Genomic DNA, 14,271 nt, shown 5'->3' with positions numbered 1-14,271 from the left:
GGTGGGGGCGGGTGGACAGCGCCTTGTTGGTTTGCCGAAGTGGCCACGGGGGGGCAGTGCAGCCCAAGGCTCTCCGTGGTTTTGAGGACCTTTCGGTTGACTTGTGTTTGAAAAAGACGTCTATAAAGTATGCTTTAAAAACGAGTTACTCCCTTTAGAAAAAGAAACAAAAAGAAATCCCCGAAACGTGACAGAGTCACAATGACACAGAACCTGTCATCGGATTAAAGCAGTAACGATAGGGAGCCAGACATAAGTAAGACTTGTAAAAATGCTTATGGACAACTACGAAGGAACATTTGGCGCAATTGGGTCACACATGATCTAAAATATCAAAGTTTGGAAAAATACGAGCAAGACTTCTAGAGTGAGCTTCATTCGAAAGCAGAGGAGCCATGGACATGCTTCTCTGTTTTCGCCTCTTCTGTCCGCTATGCCCGCTCCCTCCACCCTCGCAGGGTTAACACTTGGAAGTCGATGCCCACATTCGGGAGTCTGTCCTTCCCTCCCATAGAAAACGAATGACTTGCAAATGTAATCATCACGGTGGAAATGCCAAGGCGGTTCAACTTAGAGCTGTTCGAAACTTAACCCTCGGGATGCAAGTGTAAACAGAATCGGAATTTATGAATTCGTACATTATTCCTCCCTGCGGAGGACAGTGACCCTTACTTTGACTGTATCCATGGCACGGACGTGACGCCCTCCCCGACGGGGGCCTCCGGGTTGAGCAGCAGGGGCCGGCGAATGGGAGCACAACTCTAGAGAAGAGTGGGCATCGGAGGGTCCAGGCAAACAAGGAGTGAAGACGCGGGACTGGGGAGCCCACGGGAATGTGCCCTAGAAAGGCTGCAGGCACCTGGAGTACCAATCCCTTCGTGTTAACTCTGAAGTCATTTATTAAGGTGGGAAGAGGATGAGAAGTATTACATAGCGGCCATAACAACTGGCCCCTTCCGAACTTCCCCGGCAGCTGCCCTCATCGTTTGGGACAGGCCTCCCTTCTCTCTGACCCCTTCCCGCTACTCTAAACCCGCCCCCTCTCCGCCTTCCTTGGTTCACGCCTCCTTTTGGCTGGGGGATGGAAGGCGGTCCTTCAGGTTATTGTTTGGGAGAGGAGTCTGAAGAGCCAGCTCCAGCTGCCCTTGTCTTCTGCTCATTTCACAGAGCTCCGAGTAGGACGGCAGCTGGCCCCTGCTGCCAGTGACCTACCTGCTGGAAGGTGAGAGCCCAGTGGGCTGAAAACCAGAGCGTTCTAAAGTATGAATGTGCTGGGACAGGTCACCTCTACCTGGAGCACCTGAGGATAAGAGACACGCACACAGAAATCCACACGGGCACCCTTGTCATCACTGTAATGACAGCCAGGTTTGGGGGAGGGATATTTATTTATTTATTTGTTTGTTTTTAGGTGAGGTGGCCCTTGGTTAACCTTACAGATTGCAAGGACCTTGTCAGTTTACAATCTTTTATTTTTTTAAAAAAATTTTTTATGCCTACAGCACCTGGTCTTCCTAGGTGGTCTCCTATCCAAGTACTAACCAGGCCCGACCCTGTTTAGCGTCCGAGATCAGACGGGATCGGGCTTGTTCAGGGTGGCACGGCCGTAGACCCTGGGGGAGGCATTTTTAAAGGAAAGAAAAGCAACCTTTACAGCAACCAGTCTCATCCTTTTGCATCCTACGTCTGCAATTCGCGGCTGCAGCTAACTGCCCAGGACGTGGTGTTGTCTGTTGTCTTCATTTTCAAACATACACTGCCGTACGCGCAAACACACCTGAATTTCCTTTTTTCTTTTTTTTTTTTTTTTAAAACATGTCAATTCTTTTACTTGACTAGTAGAATGAAATTTGAAATTTTAACGTTTTCGGTGTCAATTGCTCAGAAACTCCACTCTTAGAGGTAGCATTTCGAAATACCAATTATTCTGGCAGTTTGACTCAGGTAAAGGGTCATCTTTTAAAAATATTTAAAAAGAAATACAATTCTCAATGTGTGCGTGTGTGTGTGTGTGTGAATGTGTGTGTGAATTTTCCTAAACAACTACTTACAATGCTTTCCTATTTTTTGTGTGTGTGCTATTCTCGAAGCGTACACTTGACTGAAAGAACAGGCATACGATCGATTATTTTAGAAAGTGGTTTTTATTAGACACCTATTTTCTTTGAAACAGGTTGCAACTTTCTATATTCATTAGCATATCACATGCATATGTGGATCTGCATATAGGCACAAAGCTATCAGCATGCTGACTTGACCCAGAGGCCAGGGTCCTCCGCCAGTTATGCAGCTTTTAAGAGCAAAAGGATGCCCCTCCAGTCACCTCCCCTCGAAGCCACAGCCCTCAAGTTTCAGGTTTCAGAGTTTGAGAAAAATCAGTAGCACTTCTTTATTATTCTGACACCTTAATTTCCAGAGTGATTCTCACTTCTTCACATTTCTTCACCTAAGCTTTATCACCAGGCCTCAGCTACACCGAAATTCAAAACATGCTCAAGCAGGTACAAAATAATAAAACTAGCAACCGCAAACGCAAAAGATCTCTTTGAAATGTAGAACTCCCTTAGTGTTTGGGTACCTAAAAGGCATTTAAAGGCCCTTACACTCAGCCTGAAACGGGGAGGCTGGTAAATTGTTCTTTTTGTGGCTTATAAAGCTGGGAGCAGACTGTTTCCAAATGACTACGTTCCTTCTCCCTTTTGCTGATTGATAGTTAAATCCAGAAGGTGATACACACACGCTTATAAAGTTCTGGATTTTCATTAACTAGGTAGTCATCCTTCGCCTAGATCTCCCGTCTCATCTGCACGTGCCCTTGGACCTCAGGCTCGTGCCTTCACAAAGCTGCTGTTTTAAAGCCTCCTGGAGATGCCTCATGATCGAGCTGGATGCTCTGAAGGCAGATGCATCAGTGAGAGACAACCCAGTGTCTGCCTGTGCCAGGCTGTGTGTGAGCTCACATAACTGAGCCCCTCTGCCCTCCGCCCACTCAGCCCTACTGTTATCCACCTAAACCTCATCCTCCTTCCATGCTTGAAGTCTCTTTTAGGACATCTCCAATCTGCACGTTTGAAGCCTAGAGTCTCCCTGACTCCTCTGTGCCCCTCCCACCTCCCACCTAAATCCTCCCCCAGTTCTGCTGACTCTCATCCTAAGTGCTGTGAATATACGTCTTCCTTCCTATCCCCTGCGCCTCGGCCTAAGTGGAGGCCTCCTCACCCTCACCTGCTTGCTGCTGGTCTCCTGGCTCTAAACGCTTGTCTTTCCAGGCCGTCCTTTGGGCATGGAATGAGCCTCCTGCAACGCCGGCCAGGGCTCCTTGCTCTGCTCTCAGACTTGGACGAGCGGTGCTGTTCGGGTCCCTAACAATGCACCCTTGTTCTTCCTCCCAGGGCCTCCCCTAACCAGCCACATATCTTTGCCTGTGCAGCACCTGCAGCCTGGAGCTGGCAGCCAATCCCCCGCAGGTCCCGTCACTGAAGAAGCTGTCCCAGCTCTCACCAGGCCAACGGCTCTGCCCTGGTCCTCAACGTCCGTGGGACTTATTAACTCACCTCTGAGGAAGATGTCCTTCCTTAACTGATTGCGTTCGTGTCCCTTCTCCCCATGGCAAGGCAAGGAACTGTTTTAAACATATTTACAACTTGTATGTTGCCTTGCGCAAGCAAGAAATTAATATTTTTCCGGATTCCTGGTCAGGTATACCAAACTCAAGAATCAGCAATTTTCTGGAGATTTTTTTTAATAATGAACTTTTGCAGCGAATGGTGAGTTTGCCCATGAGTCGATGTACATGGAAGGGAGATGACAAGGCTATTTCATCCATGTTTTGATTTGGCATTCTAGAATTTATGAGTTTCAACTCTGCTGGACTTAGAACAGATGCCAAATAGATGGATGGATCTTAGACCCTCTATGACAGTAACTTCCTCCCACCCCGGTCTGTGTGTGAAAAACAAGTCACAAGACAACAGAGATATCCTGCTCCCCAGAGGAACGAGTATAAACGGAGCTTCCACGCTCGGGAGCTTCTCGCTGAAAGAGGGGACAGTGTTTGCAGAGGCGTCTGGCGATGTGCTTTTGGAAAAACACGGAGAGGTACCGTCTGAACTTCTCCCCGACGAAGGCGTAGATGATGGGGTTGATACAGCAGTGCGTCATCCCGAGGGTCTCTGTCACCTGCATGGCTTGGTCCAGCCTATTAGAGCTACTGCAGTTATTCAGGCCGAAGAAGGCCTGGAAGGTGTTGAGCAGAAGGACGATGCTGTAGGGCGCCCAGAAAAGGAAATAAACGATCATGATCACGAAGATGAGCCTCACGGCTCTGTGCCTCCTCTGCTCGTTTCGACAGCGAAGCAGGGTCTTCAGGATTCCCGAGTAGCAGATCACCATGACAAGCAGTGGCAGGATCAGGCCCAAAAAGACTATCTTTAATGCCTGGAAATTCTTCCAGAAATGATACTGGCTGGGTGGGTAATGAGGGCTGCATGTACAACGAGAGCCTTCTTTTTGGGATTTGGTAAAGATGATTCCTGGGAGAGAGGCGAACACAGCCACCACCCAGGTGACCCCACTTGTCATCATCCCAAAGGTGACTGTCCTGGCTTTTAAAGCAAACACGGCATGGACGATAGCCAAGTACCTATCCATTGTCAAGAGGATGATGAAGAAGATTCCAGAGAAGAAGCCAATAAGATAGAGTCCCGTCAAAAACTGACACATTCTATTTCCAAAGTCCCACTGGCCTGCTGCATAGTAAGCCCAGAACGGGATGGTGAAGAGGAAAAGCAGGTCGGAGATGGCCAGGTTGAGCAGGTAGATGTCGGTCATGCTCTTCAGCTTTTTGCAGTTTATCAGGATGAGGACGACCAGCAAGTTGCCCACGAAACCAAAGATGAACACCAGCGAGTAGAGCGGGGGCAGGAGGCTGGCCGCTATCTGCCTCACGTTGATTTTCTGGCAGGGCTCCGCCATACTGTAATCAATGTCATAGGATGGAGTCGCCACTGAGTAATCCATCTTGCTCTACCCTGTGAACGAAGAAACAGTGATCTCGTGTAAGGTCCTAGAATATACTTGGTGGCCCACCGTGAATATAAACTGTCTTATACAAGAACAGGTTCTTAAACTTGATGCATAGATTTCTACATTCACTTGAGCCCCATTTTTTGGCCAGTGAACTTTAGTAATAAAGGGAAGGCTTGTTGCTAGCTTCCTTTGCTCACTTGCTCTATGGGGAAATTCACAAAAGCATCATCTCATCAAAAAAAAATCTGGTGTTCCATAGCCACGTGGAATGAGTGATGGTTTGATAACAATTTCACGAAACTGAGCCAGGCACCGTCCATCCAGCATGACCCCGAAACTGCCGTTCCCTGGAGTGAGCTCACAGGAGCCTCCCCACGAGCGTGCTGTGATAATTAACAGTTCCCAAGGGCATGCTGCATGCCATCCACTATTCTAAGTCATTTATTCAATGACTCCTCAAGGTGACCCGATGAGGCAGCTCATGGTATTGTACCCAGCTGACAGATAAGGACATCAGAGCTCAGAGAGGATGCATAGCTTACCTAAAAACATACAGCTAGGAAGCAAGTGGTTTTGAACGCAGGCAGCCTGCATTCTTCCCCACCGCGCCACCCTGCCTTTCATTCTTTCGTGAGAGAACTGAAGGGCAGGACCATCAGCCAGGTGTCTTGATGTAGTCAGAACAGAATGGGCCGATGTCAAGGTCAATTGTAGAACCCAGACTACCATTTTCACGTTTCCTCTGAAGTTTGTGTTTCTAGTTCCTGAGCTGCTATGATTAAGAGATTCCCCACATAGACAAGAACTGGCCAAATGGAAGATACTCCATCTACTGTCAGACTTTCTTGATTCGCTCAGTCCCTTCTGGCTTGCCTGGTCTGCTTCTTCTGGACTGAGAATTCTAAGTCATCCCTGTGAGTCTCAAACTCCCCGTGCCTGGGATTGGGCAGCTGGGAGGAGCACCCAGAAAATTTCCCCTTTAAATTCTGAGCCAGAAAAAGAATCATACACCAAATGTACTGAGGAACTGATATGTTAAAAGGTGACTTTGTTTAACATTTATAATTTGATATTAATTTGGACAATTTTAAGGCTTCCTCTTTTCAGGGGGAAAAAAATTCCAAAAGAACCAGATTTAGACACAATTTATGGCTGGGCTCGAATTCAGAAGAAATCCTGGCAGAAGGTTTTAGTTCTCCAACCAGAAGATAATCTCTACCAAGGTTTTGGCCAAGAATCATCTCTCTGAAAATCTCTCTTTTGAAAGATAAGGTTTCGGTTTTTTTAAAAAACTATTTTTCCGTTTCAAATCTTTCATTCATAATCGTGTTTGGTATCTTTGATGTTATCACAGTCTGAAACACATTCTAAATTCTAACTCTTTCCTTATCTTAAGGATTATATTTTAAGATAGTTCTGTGAGCACCTGGCGTTGGTCAAATGTCTTCTGTGAGTTTCCTGTAAAGGCTTGTACTCATCACAGAAGCTGAGCTAGTTAATAGACAAAGTGGTTGAGAGGTGACTTACCGGGAGAGTTTCTTGTTGGGGGTGACGGATGTCTGAGCTTCTCTGACCAGCTGAGCTGTGCAAATCAAACATATAGACAACATCAGAATAGGAAATGCAATTTCGACTGAAAAGGGGGCGGAGTTTTAATGCCTAAGTATATGTAAGGCAAAAAATCAGAGGAGTTCTTCCTTCTTCTTTTTTAAATTGAGCTTAAAATAGCTCTCTGGTCTGAATGGTTATTCTTGGGTTTCCCTAGTTACATTATTTTCTTTCTGCTCATCCAAGTACATAGTCTGTTGGGAGCTCAAAAGAATTGAAGGATATTAGCACTAGAAGAACATCAACATGCATCCAGTCAAACCTAGAAACGAGGTGAAACTAGACAGAAGTTGCTACCCAAGAGGCAAATGATTCCTACGAGGCCACGGGGCTTATCAGCGATGAGGCTGGAAGGGCGAAAGATTCTGATTCTCTTACTCTTTGTCCTCGAAGAAAGCCAACTCAAAGAACTTGAAATTGAGAGGGGCGTGCTTCATAACCCCATGCTTGCTTCGGCCCACCTCCCTCCCACCCCCACCCCCTCGCCTACCAGAATTCATACACCTTTGCTCACCACCCATACGATTTTTCTCTGTAAACTGGAACAACTGGTTATCTCGAGCGTTTTAACTCTAGGTTCACTTGTAAGCTAAACAGGTTGACGACCTTTCTCAGGATCGGATATCTTGTGGGGCACGGAAATTCATTCTGAATTTTCACTCTACCTATTTGCTATTTTGCAGCCCTCCAGACCAGCAGGCATCGATCGATCGGTACCTGCACCTTGCCAGATACCCAGGTGACGAGAGTTCCTCATTCCAAGGATACGGCCTTCCTGGAGCTTTAAGAAATTTTCGACACGGAATAGGTAACGAATGCCAGAAAAAGAGGGTCCCGTTCAGGATGATATGCAACAATGCTATAGGCAGTCACATCAAGTTTTCTTGGTGGCTGATTACTTATCTAGAAACCTCAGTCGTTGACAGCAGAGCTGTGAACAGAGTGGGAACCCACACCCGGGCCGCAAGAGGCTTCCGTTTCCTTAGCCGGTGATCTGAGGGAAGGCAAAGGAGACCCCACACTGGTAGAGACCCCAAGGTACCCCAAGGCAGGGGCCAAGCGAGTGGCCTCTGCAGTCAGCCTGCCTGAGCATGAAGCCTGGCCCTGCCCACAGCATTCACATCTGTGTAATTCTCATCTGAGAGACAGTCGACCCTTCATGGGTTTGGTGGGAGACGTACGTGAGGTGCCCACGTCCAGGGTATATAGCACGTGATAGATACTCGATACACACCAAATTTACTCATTCTGTGGTCCTTTCTTAGGGAGACTTGTTTGAGAAAATTCTCACAGACTTGGTTCCCTGGGGTCCTAGTCTGGGGCAGATTAATATTAGCAAATGAGAAGCTGAAAGTGTGAAGCTAATGGCTGGGCTTAGAGAATAGGAGAAATGACTCCAGGTGAAGCTGGGGAAGCACAGAAATAGCCCGGCGATCGAGAACCACCCCTACAGGGACATGTGTTTGTGTTTATGACAGAGCCCGATAACTCATCACCCTAACCGGGAGAGCGCAGCGTGAAGAAAATGTTCGGGGCCCCCCATCTGTGCCATCCAGGAGGCGGCAATGAGGAACTGGGCTCCGAAGTCACGCTGGATTTCAACTTCCGCTTCACTATTTACTATTTAATCTGAACAAGCTACCGAAAGGCTCCAGTCCTCAGTTTTCTGATCTGCGAAATGGGGGCAAAAAAACAAAACAAAACAAAAAACCTCGCTGAAGACACCAATCTTCTTGATAGGTCTGTGGTCAAGATGAAATGATATACTGGCCCCGCAGACACAGAGAACAAGCTGACGGTTGCCAAAGGGGAACTTTTAAAACAGGAGTTAGAGGAGGGAAAAATCTAGGGGGCCTGTAGGTTTTCAGCAGAGCTTAGAAAAATTATGTTAACGTTTACCACTTATATAGTATTTACTATGTGCCAGAAAAAAAGAGGAAAAGATCAGATGATGTAACAAGTGTAGAGACTTTGGCAGATACCTGTCCTGTGTGGGCTATTTAAGCAGTGAAATACGAAGTATGCATTAGAAAGAGTTCACAAGATGGGTAGCAAATAAATTAATACAACATGTTATGGAAAATAGGACACACACAGTTTTGGTTTTTGGAAGAGTAGCTCGTGCTTGCGGGTAACACGCTGGGCAGCCCTCAGCTGCTGCAGGACAAACATTACATTTCTGTATGAGGCGGATTTGTTCCGACTTCCTCCCCAGCACAGAGCTGGGGCTTTGCCCTGTATCCAGTATCTTGTCATCTGGGTGGCTGAGCCCCCGACGGCAGGCTCACCCGCAGAGGGCAGTGTGGAGCAGTGGAACAGGTTCAGAGTCACTGCTGCCGACAACCGGTGTGCTCTGCGTGAGATACTTTCCCCCAGAGCTTCCATGTCCTCCTCTGTCAGGTGACGTGCCAAGCCTGGGGCTCCTGAAGGCTGCTTCCCCCTTCAGTCCTGATGACTCCGTGGCCACGCTGGTAGATATTGGATGGGAACAGGGTGAAGATCCATAGGCTGAAACAGGGAAGCCCAGCCTGGCAGGGTGGGTTACTCCCTGTCAGCTTTCTGGATCCAGGGGTGAGTTCAGGTCACCTCTTGAAATATGAGTCTCTTGCAAGGATGCACAGGAAGTGAGGACACGTGGGAACTTCTTCAGCACTTCATCAACGAAACGCTGCTCTGGATACAACGATGACGACAAACTAGCAGTTTGTCATGCCGTGGCTTAGTTTCCTGGTCTCTGCTTTTCTTGTCACTTTGGACCCACCTCCCACTCTGCAGGGTTCTCCTTCTCATAGATATGTGGCATTCAGACCCCCCCACCAGAAACGACCTTTTGACTGGTTTGTCACTCTAGACTCGATGCCCGTGTCGGAAGGTGTCTCACGCCAGCACGCTTCGTGGGGCACTGGCCAGCCTTAAACAGCTGCTTCAGATTGCACCCAAGTTTCAAGGGCTGCTGCCCCTGCCTTGCCCACGCCCTCCCTGGACCATATACTCAGAGCGCCATTGACAAGATGGGGAGAATGTCCAGTCTTTTCCTTGGGTTCAAAGAGCCAACTGCATGAGCACAGGGAGCTGAAACCCCGCCTCACAGCGGCTCACGTGAACATACTGGGGCTCGAGCTGACTCTAGCTCAATGTCAGTCGACGGTGAGATAGGCTGTCAAAATAGCAAACGCATCTATTAGTTTCGAACACAAATATCTAATTATAAAACCAACACACGCTCATTGTATGAAGTTAGGAAAAGCAGAAAAAATAGAAAGTAAGAAAAAAGTTAGGCATATTCTCACAATCTCAAAACAACCCCCAACATACGATGTGTTTCAACCCCGACCTTGTCCTATGCATCCTTTTTGATTAATTGGTCTCACTCATAGACCAGTTCTGTGTGCTGCTCTTTATTTTTTTTTCCTAAAAAATTACATCATAGGCATTTCCTCATGTTATTAAAACGTCTTTATAAATGTGGTTCTTTAATCGTTGTTTTGATTGAGGTATAACTTCCATACGGCAAAGCACACCAATCCTAGGTGTACGGCTTAGTGACGTTTTGATATGTGTGCACCACATGGAACCAGCACCCAGACCGAAATGATAGGAAATATCCCCATCGCCCCATCAGCATAGATGAGAGGCGGGGGCCGCTCTGACTGCCATCATGGTGGATAAGAAGTGTCTGTTCTTTAACTTCGTGGAAGTGAAATCTTAGACGCTGGCCTCCTTCATGTGCAGCTTCTTTTGTTCAACTGATGCCCAAACTGTATTCGACAGAGCCCTGTGATTCGATAGTCAGGCTCTGTCCCCTGTTGGCTGATCCGGCGAGCATGCTCTGAGGGTTGCTCTCCCCGCCAGGGAGGAAGCTCCCGGTGTCTCCAAAGCCGCCTTTCCCAGGAGGGCCAGAGGGTCCCCACGATCCTCGAAGAAACAGGAAGAATCTCCCTCTCCCCTGACCAGTGTCACACTCCGTCACCTGTGGCCTCGGCAATGATGTTGGGATCTTTCGATTCCCAGCACCCTTCACCTTCTGCCTCAGACACGCATCCTGGCGAGTGGGGTCGGGAGGTCGCCATGCCATCCTCGCCGTTCCCGCTGTCTGTGTCCTCCAGACCCTTCCCAGGATAACCTCTTTTCCCAGCCCAGGCGCCACATGCCCCACGCCCTGTGCGGGTCATCGAACCAAGCCGACATGGGCAAGCTGACCACTTTACTGCTTCATTAGACGTCCGGACATGGTGGAAACCCTTTAACTCCACTGGGAAGCCGGCTCTCTGCATTTTGGGTATTTCTTTCAGATCAGCGCCCATACACGGGTCCGTACAACCTTGAGTGCAGTGGCGGAGGTCTAATGTACCGATTAAGGTACACGATAGGCACACTGTGACCTTCGGCGGGTCAGATCTCACCTGCCACTCTATGTTCAACTCTGCATAACAGGATATTATGTAGGACTTTCCTGTTGCCTCCAAAGTAGCAACTATGTCCTGAGGCTGAGGGCCAAGAAGTGTTAAGTACCTTGCAGTTCTAAAGAAAACCGCCAACACTGGGGCCACACACCTTCCCCAGGGCTTCCTAAGAGTGACAGAATGAGCCCTGTGCCCCGAGTCACCATGTCAACTCCTCCCACCGCTGTCCTATGTAAGGAGACAGGCCAGGGCAGGAATGGGTTGTAGGAGTGGGTGGGATGGATGGAGAGGAGGGTTGGGGGCGGCCAAGGGAAGGGGCTCTGAGAGAACAGTGTGAGGACTGGGGGCTTGCAAGGAGGGGAAGCCAGCACCTCATTCCTGAGTAAGGCATCCACTAAGCAGCAGGCCAGCTGAGCCCGGGAAGAGGGGCTTGGAGTGGGCTGATGATGGGGACAGGGCGTTGCCGTGAGGCAGCAAGGAAGTCACCAGGATGTGACAGCACCCAGGGTCAAGTTCAAACATGGTGTCAACGTGGCACAGTCTGAAGAAGTTTCCAACCTCAGTCACTCACCACGCTCAGGGCCGGTTTTCCTCTAAGTTCGCGGGCTGCGTCGCAGAGGTCGGCTCACCAGCCCTGATGCCTCTTCTCTCGTGGCGCGTTTCCCCTTGGTGGCCCTTCGTGGACTTAGTTGCTGGCTCATCTCACCTGAGGCCATTTCGATCTGTCAGGGAAACTTGAACAATGGGGAAACTCAAAAGTGGGAAGATGGGATCTCGATGGCTCATTGCCAGGAGGCTGCAGGACCCCTCTGAGAAATCAAATTCCCTTAGCTGCTTTAAGCATCACAGACAAGGAGGATGGCATGGTGGGGATGGCGGGAGGCGGGGGGCGGGGGGCGGCTATGTCAAGCCTCCAGCTCCACTAAAACCCTTCAAGATATTCCTCCCCAGGAATGATGATATTTCCTGGCTTCGGCTTAACTTGAACGGCCCGCTCCAATGTCCTCCCCAGAAGAAAGGAGAATGGAGATGGCTGGCAACATTTAAGTTGCAGTTTCTTCGGTGGGGACGCAGTCCTACGATAGTCATGATTACTATAATGCAGGGCTGTCATGGCAGTAGTCACTCTCACTTCTGTGCTCGCAAAACAATGGCACACATACCTCTATTTCTGGTCTCTGCACAGTGTGTTGTGACCGACTCTCTGCCCGTTCCCCCTTCAGTAGCGCCTGGACTTGGAGGTCTAAGGGCACGGGCATTAACACATCCATCTTTACGTACCTGACCCAGTCTGGCACCTGGGAGATCCTCAGGTGTGTTCGTCACATTGAATTCCCTGATGGCCAAATATGGAGGCTTTGCCAAATTTGACTTATGATGTCAGCACATCTCATGTGTCTTAATTAGCTTTTGTGCTTCTTAACAAACAGTCCCCACAACTCAGGGGCTTCAAACAGACCTCTTGCTCCTGGGACACGTGGCTGCCATGTGGCGGGGCTCTGGCTCCCTATGTCCTTTCCTTCACCTACCAGGACACCTGGGCTGAAGGGGTTGTGGTCTGGGATGGGCCTTCCTGTGGCTGAGCGGGAGAGCCTGGGGCTCAGCCCAACAACCCCTCTGTGTGGATGAGGCAGATGTCACTTCGGCTCACTTTGCATTGTCCTAGCCACCTGTGGCTGGGGTGGGGACTGCCCTGCTGTAAGGCACACTGCAAGTCACAGGGCAAGAACAGGCAGGTGTAATCACACAGGAGAAGAAGTGAAAAGCCGTGAACAATAAGACAATCTATAATACCACAGTACAACAAAACAGGCGGGTTTTTAAAATTTTTATTTTGGTAAGAACACTTAACATGAGACCTACCCTCTTACCAAATTTTGAAGTGTATATACAGCATTGTTATCTCTAGGCACAATATTTTAAAGCTGATATTTAAATCTTATCCTGTATACGTGAAATTTTATGCGTGTTGATAAATGGATAAAGAAAATGTGATACATACATGGAAGGGACTATTATTCAGCCTTAAAAAGAAGAAAGTTCTATAATATGTGACATCATGGATGAACCTGGAAGACCTTGTACAAAGTGAAATATGCTAGTCACAGAAGGACAAGCACTACACGATTCTACTTACATGAGACACTTAAAATAGCCAAACTCATAGATGAGAAGGGTAGAAGAGTTTAGGGGATGGAAGAAACGGGGAGTTGCTAATCAGACAGTTAAAAAAAACCAAGCAATATAGTGAAAGCATCGATTCATTTTCCAAGTCATTGTTTTGTTTTGTTTTTAAAAAAACAATATTTAAATGTTATCATCATCAGAACAAAATTGAATGCATTTCTTAGGATAATACAAACATCCGAAGGTGTATCACATCCTCCCACCGCAGCCCACACACTTCTTTCCGAAGCCTTCTCGAGCCGTGGAACAAGAAAGTAGAGCCACGGTAACTCCCAGCTCCCGAGCTGCTGGGCTCCAGAAGCCCTGTGCTTTGCCTCGCATCAGATCGTGCACTGGGTGACACGTACGCGCTTCCCAACTTGGCTCAACCGAGGCGAAAGTCTTTCCTCCCTTGCTTACTAACTTCCCTCCTTTACAAGTAGGGTCGAAAGGCTTTGATCAGGGATCAGCTTCATTTAGAAGTTCCCACCGGCAAAATGGGACAATCTGACCATCAGTTAAGACATCTGCAAGGCACTGAAGCATTCGAATGTGATGAAATCCATGACTTCATAGACTTCACGGTGCAAAAAAAAAGGAAAAAAAGATTTTCGGCAGCAAGTCTAAGAGAATAAAGACGCGGTTGAGACGACACGGTTTATGGAGTGCGTGCTGTGACCCAAATATTATTTGGCCACTACATCACCATACGCGCAGAGAGCACAGACTTCCAACTCCCTGATCGACAACTATGTATGCCGAATCAGCAATCTCCCAACCATGTTCTGAGATTTTAAGCTCAAAACCAGAATTGTCTCTATGACTGATACTGTATTTCAGGCTTGGCTTAATGGTAACTCTTGAAGTGATTCTTTGGCCCATTTGCAAGTTGCAGTTTTCGGCTTTAACTTTATCTCTAATTAATTAATTAAAAAATATCTGTACTCAATGCCTGTATCCAAAAATGAGGCTCTGCAAGGTTGTTTGGAAACCATGTTCATCCAATCCATCTAGAATCTTCCTTCATCTAGGCCCACCCTGCCTGCTAATTTGGACACATAGATAC

The 14,271-nt window shown here is 48.0% G+C and overlaps 1 protein-coding gene and 1 pseudogene across 1 annotated transcript; both read right to left on the bottom strand.

Moving 5' to 3' along the window:
- Window positions 1-1,493: 1,493 nt before the first annotated feature.
- On the bottom strand, window positions 1,494-1,612 carry LOC112482078 (annotated as a pseudogene).
- Window positions 1,613-3,773: 2,161 nt separating this feature from the next.
- LOC102891616 (C-C chemokine receptor type 5) lies at window positions 3,774-5,024 on the bottom strand. Its single transcript, XM_006914865.1, has one exon. The coding sequence runs from the start codon at window positions 5,017-5,019 to the stop codon at window positions 3,961-3,963; it is 1,059 nt and encodes a 352-aa protein (XP_006914927.1). The 5' UTR covers window positions 5,020-5,024; the 3' UTR covers window positions 3,774-3,960.
- Window positions 5,025-14,271: the final 9,247 nt, after the last annotated feature.

Source organism: Pteropus alecto, unplaced genomic scaffold (genome assembly GCF_000325575.1).
Source record: "Pteropus alecto unplaced genomic scaffold, ASM32557v1 scaffold156, whole genome shotgun sequence".
In the NCBI taxonomy this organism is placed as follows: Eukaryota; Metazoa; Chordata; class Mammalia; order Chiroptera; family Pteropodidae; genus Pteropus; species Pteropus alecto.
Note: the sequence above shows the minus strand (reverse complement) of the source record. Positions and strands in the feature narration are given on the sequence as shown.

Bases quoted from the DNA above. Each gene is read 5' to 3' on its own strand.
- LOC102891616 (XM_006914865.1), bottom strand. From the start codon at position 5,019: ATGGATTACTCAGTGGCGACTCCATCCTATGACATTGATTACAGTATG.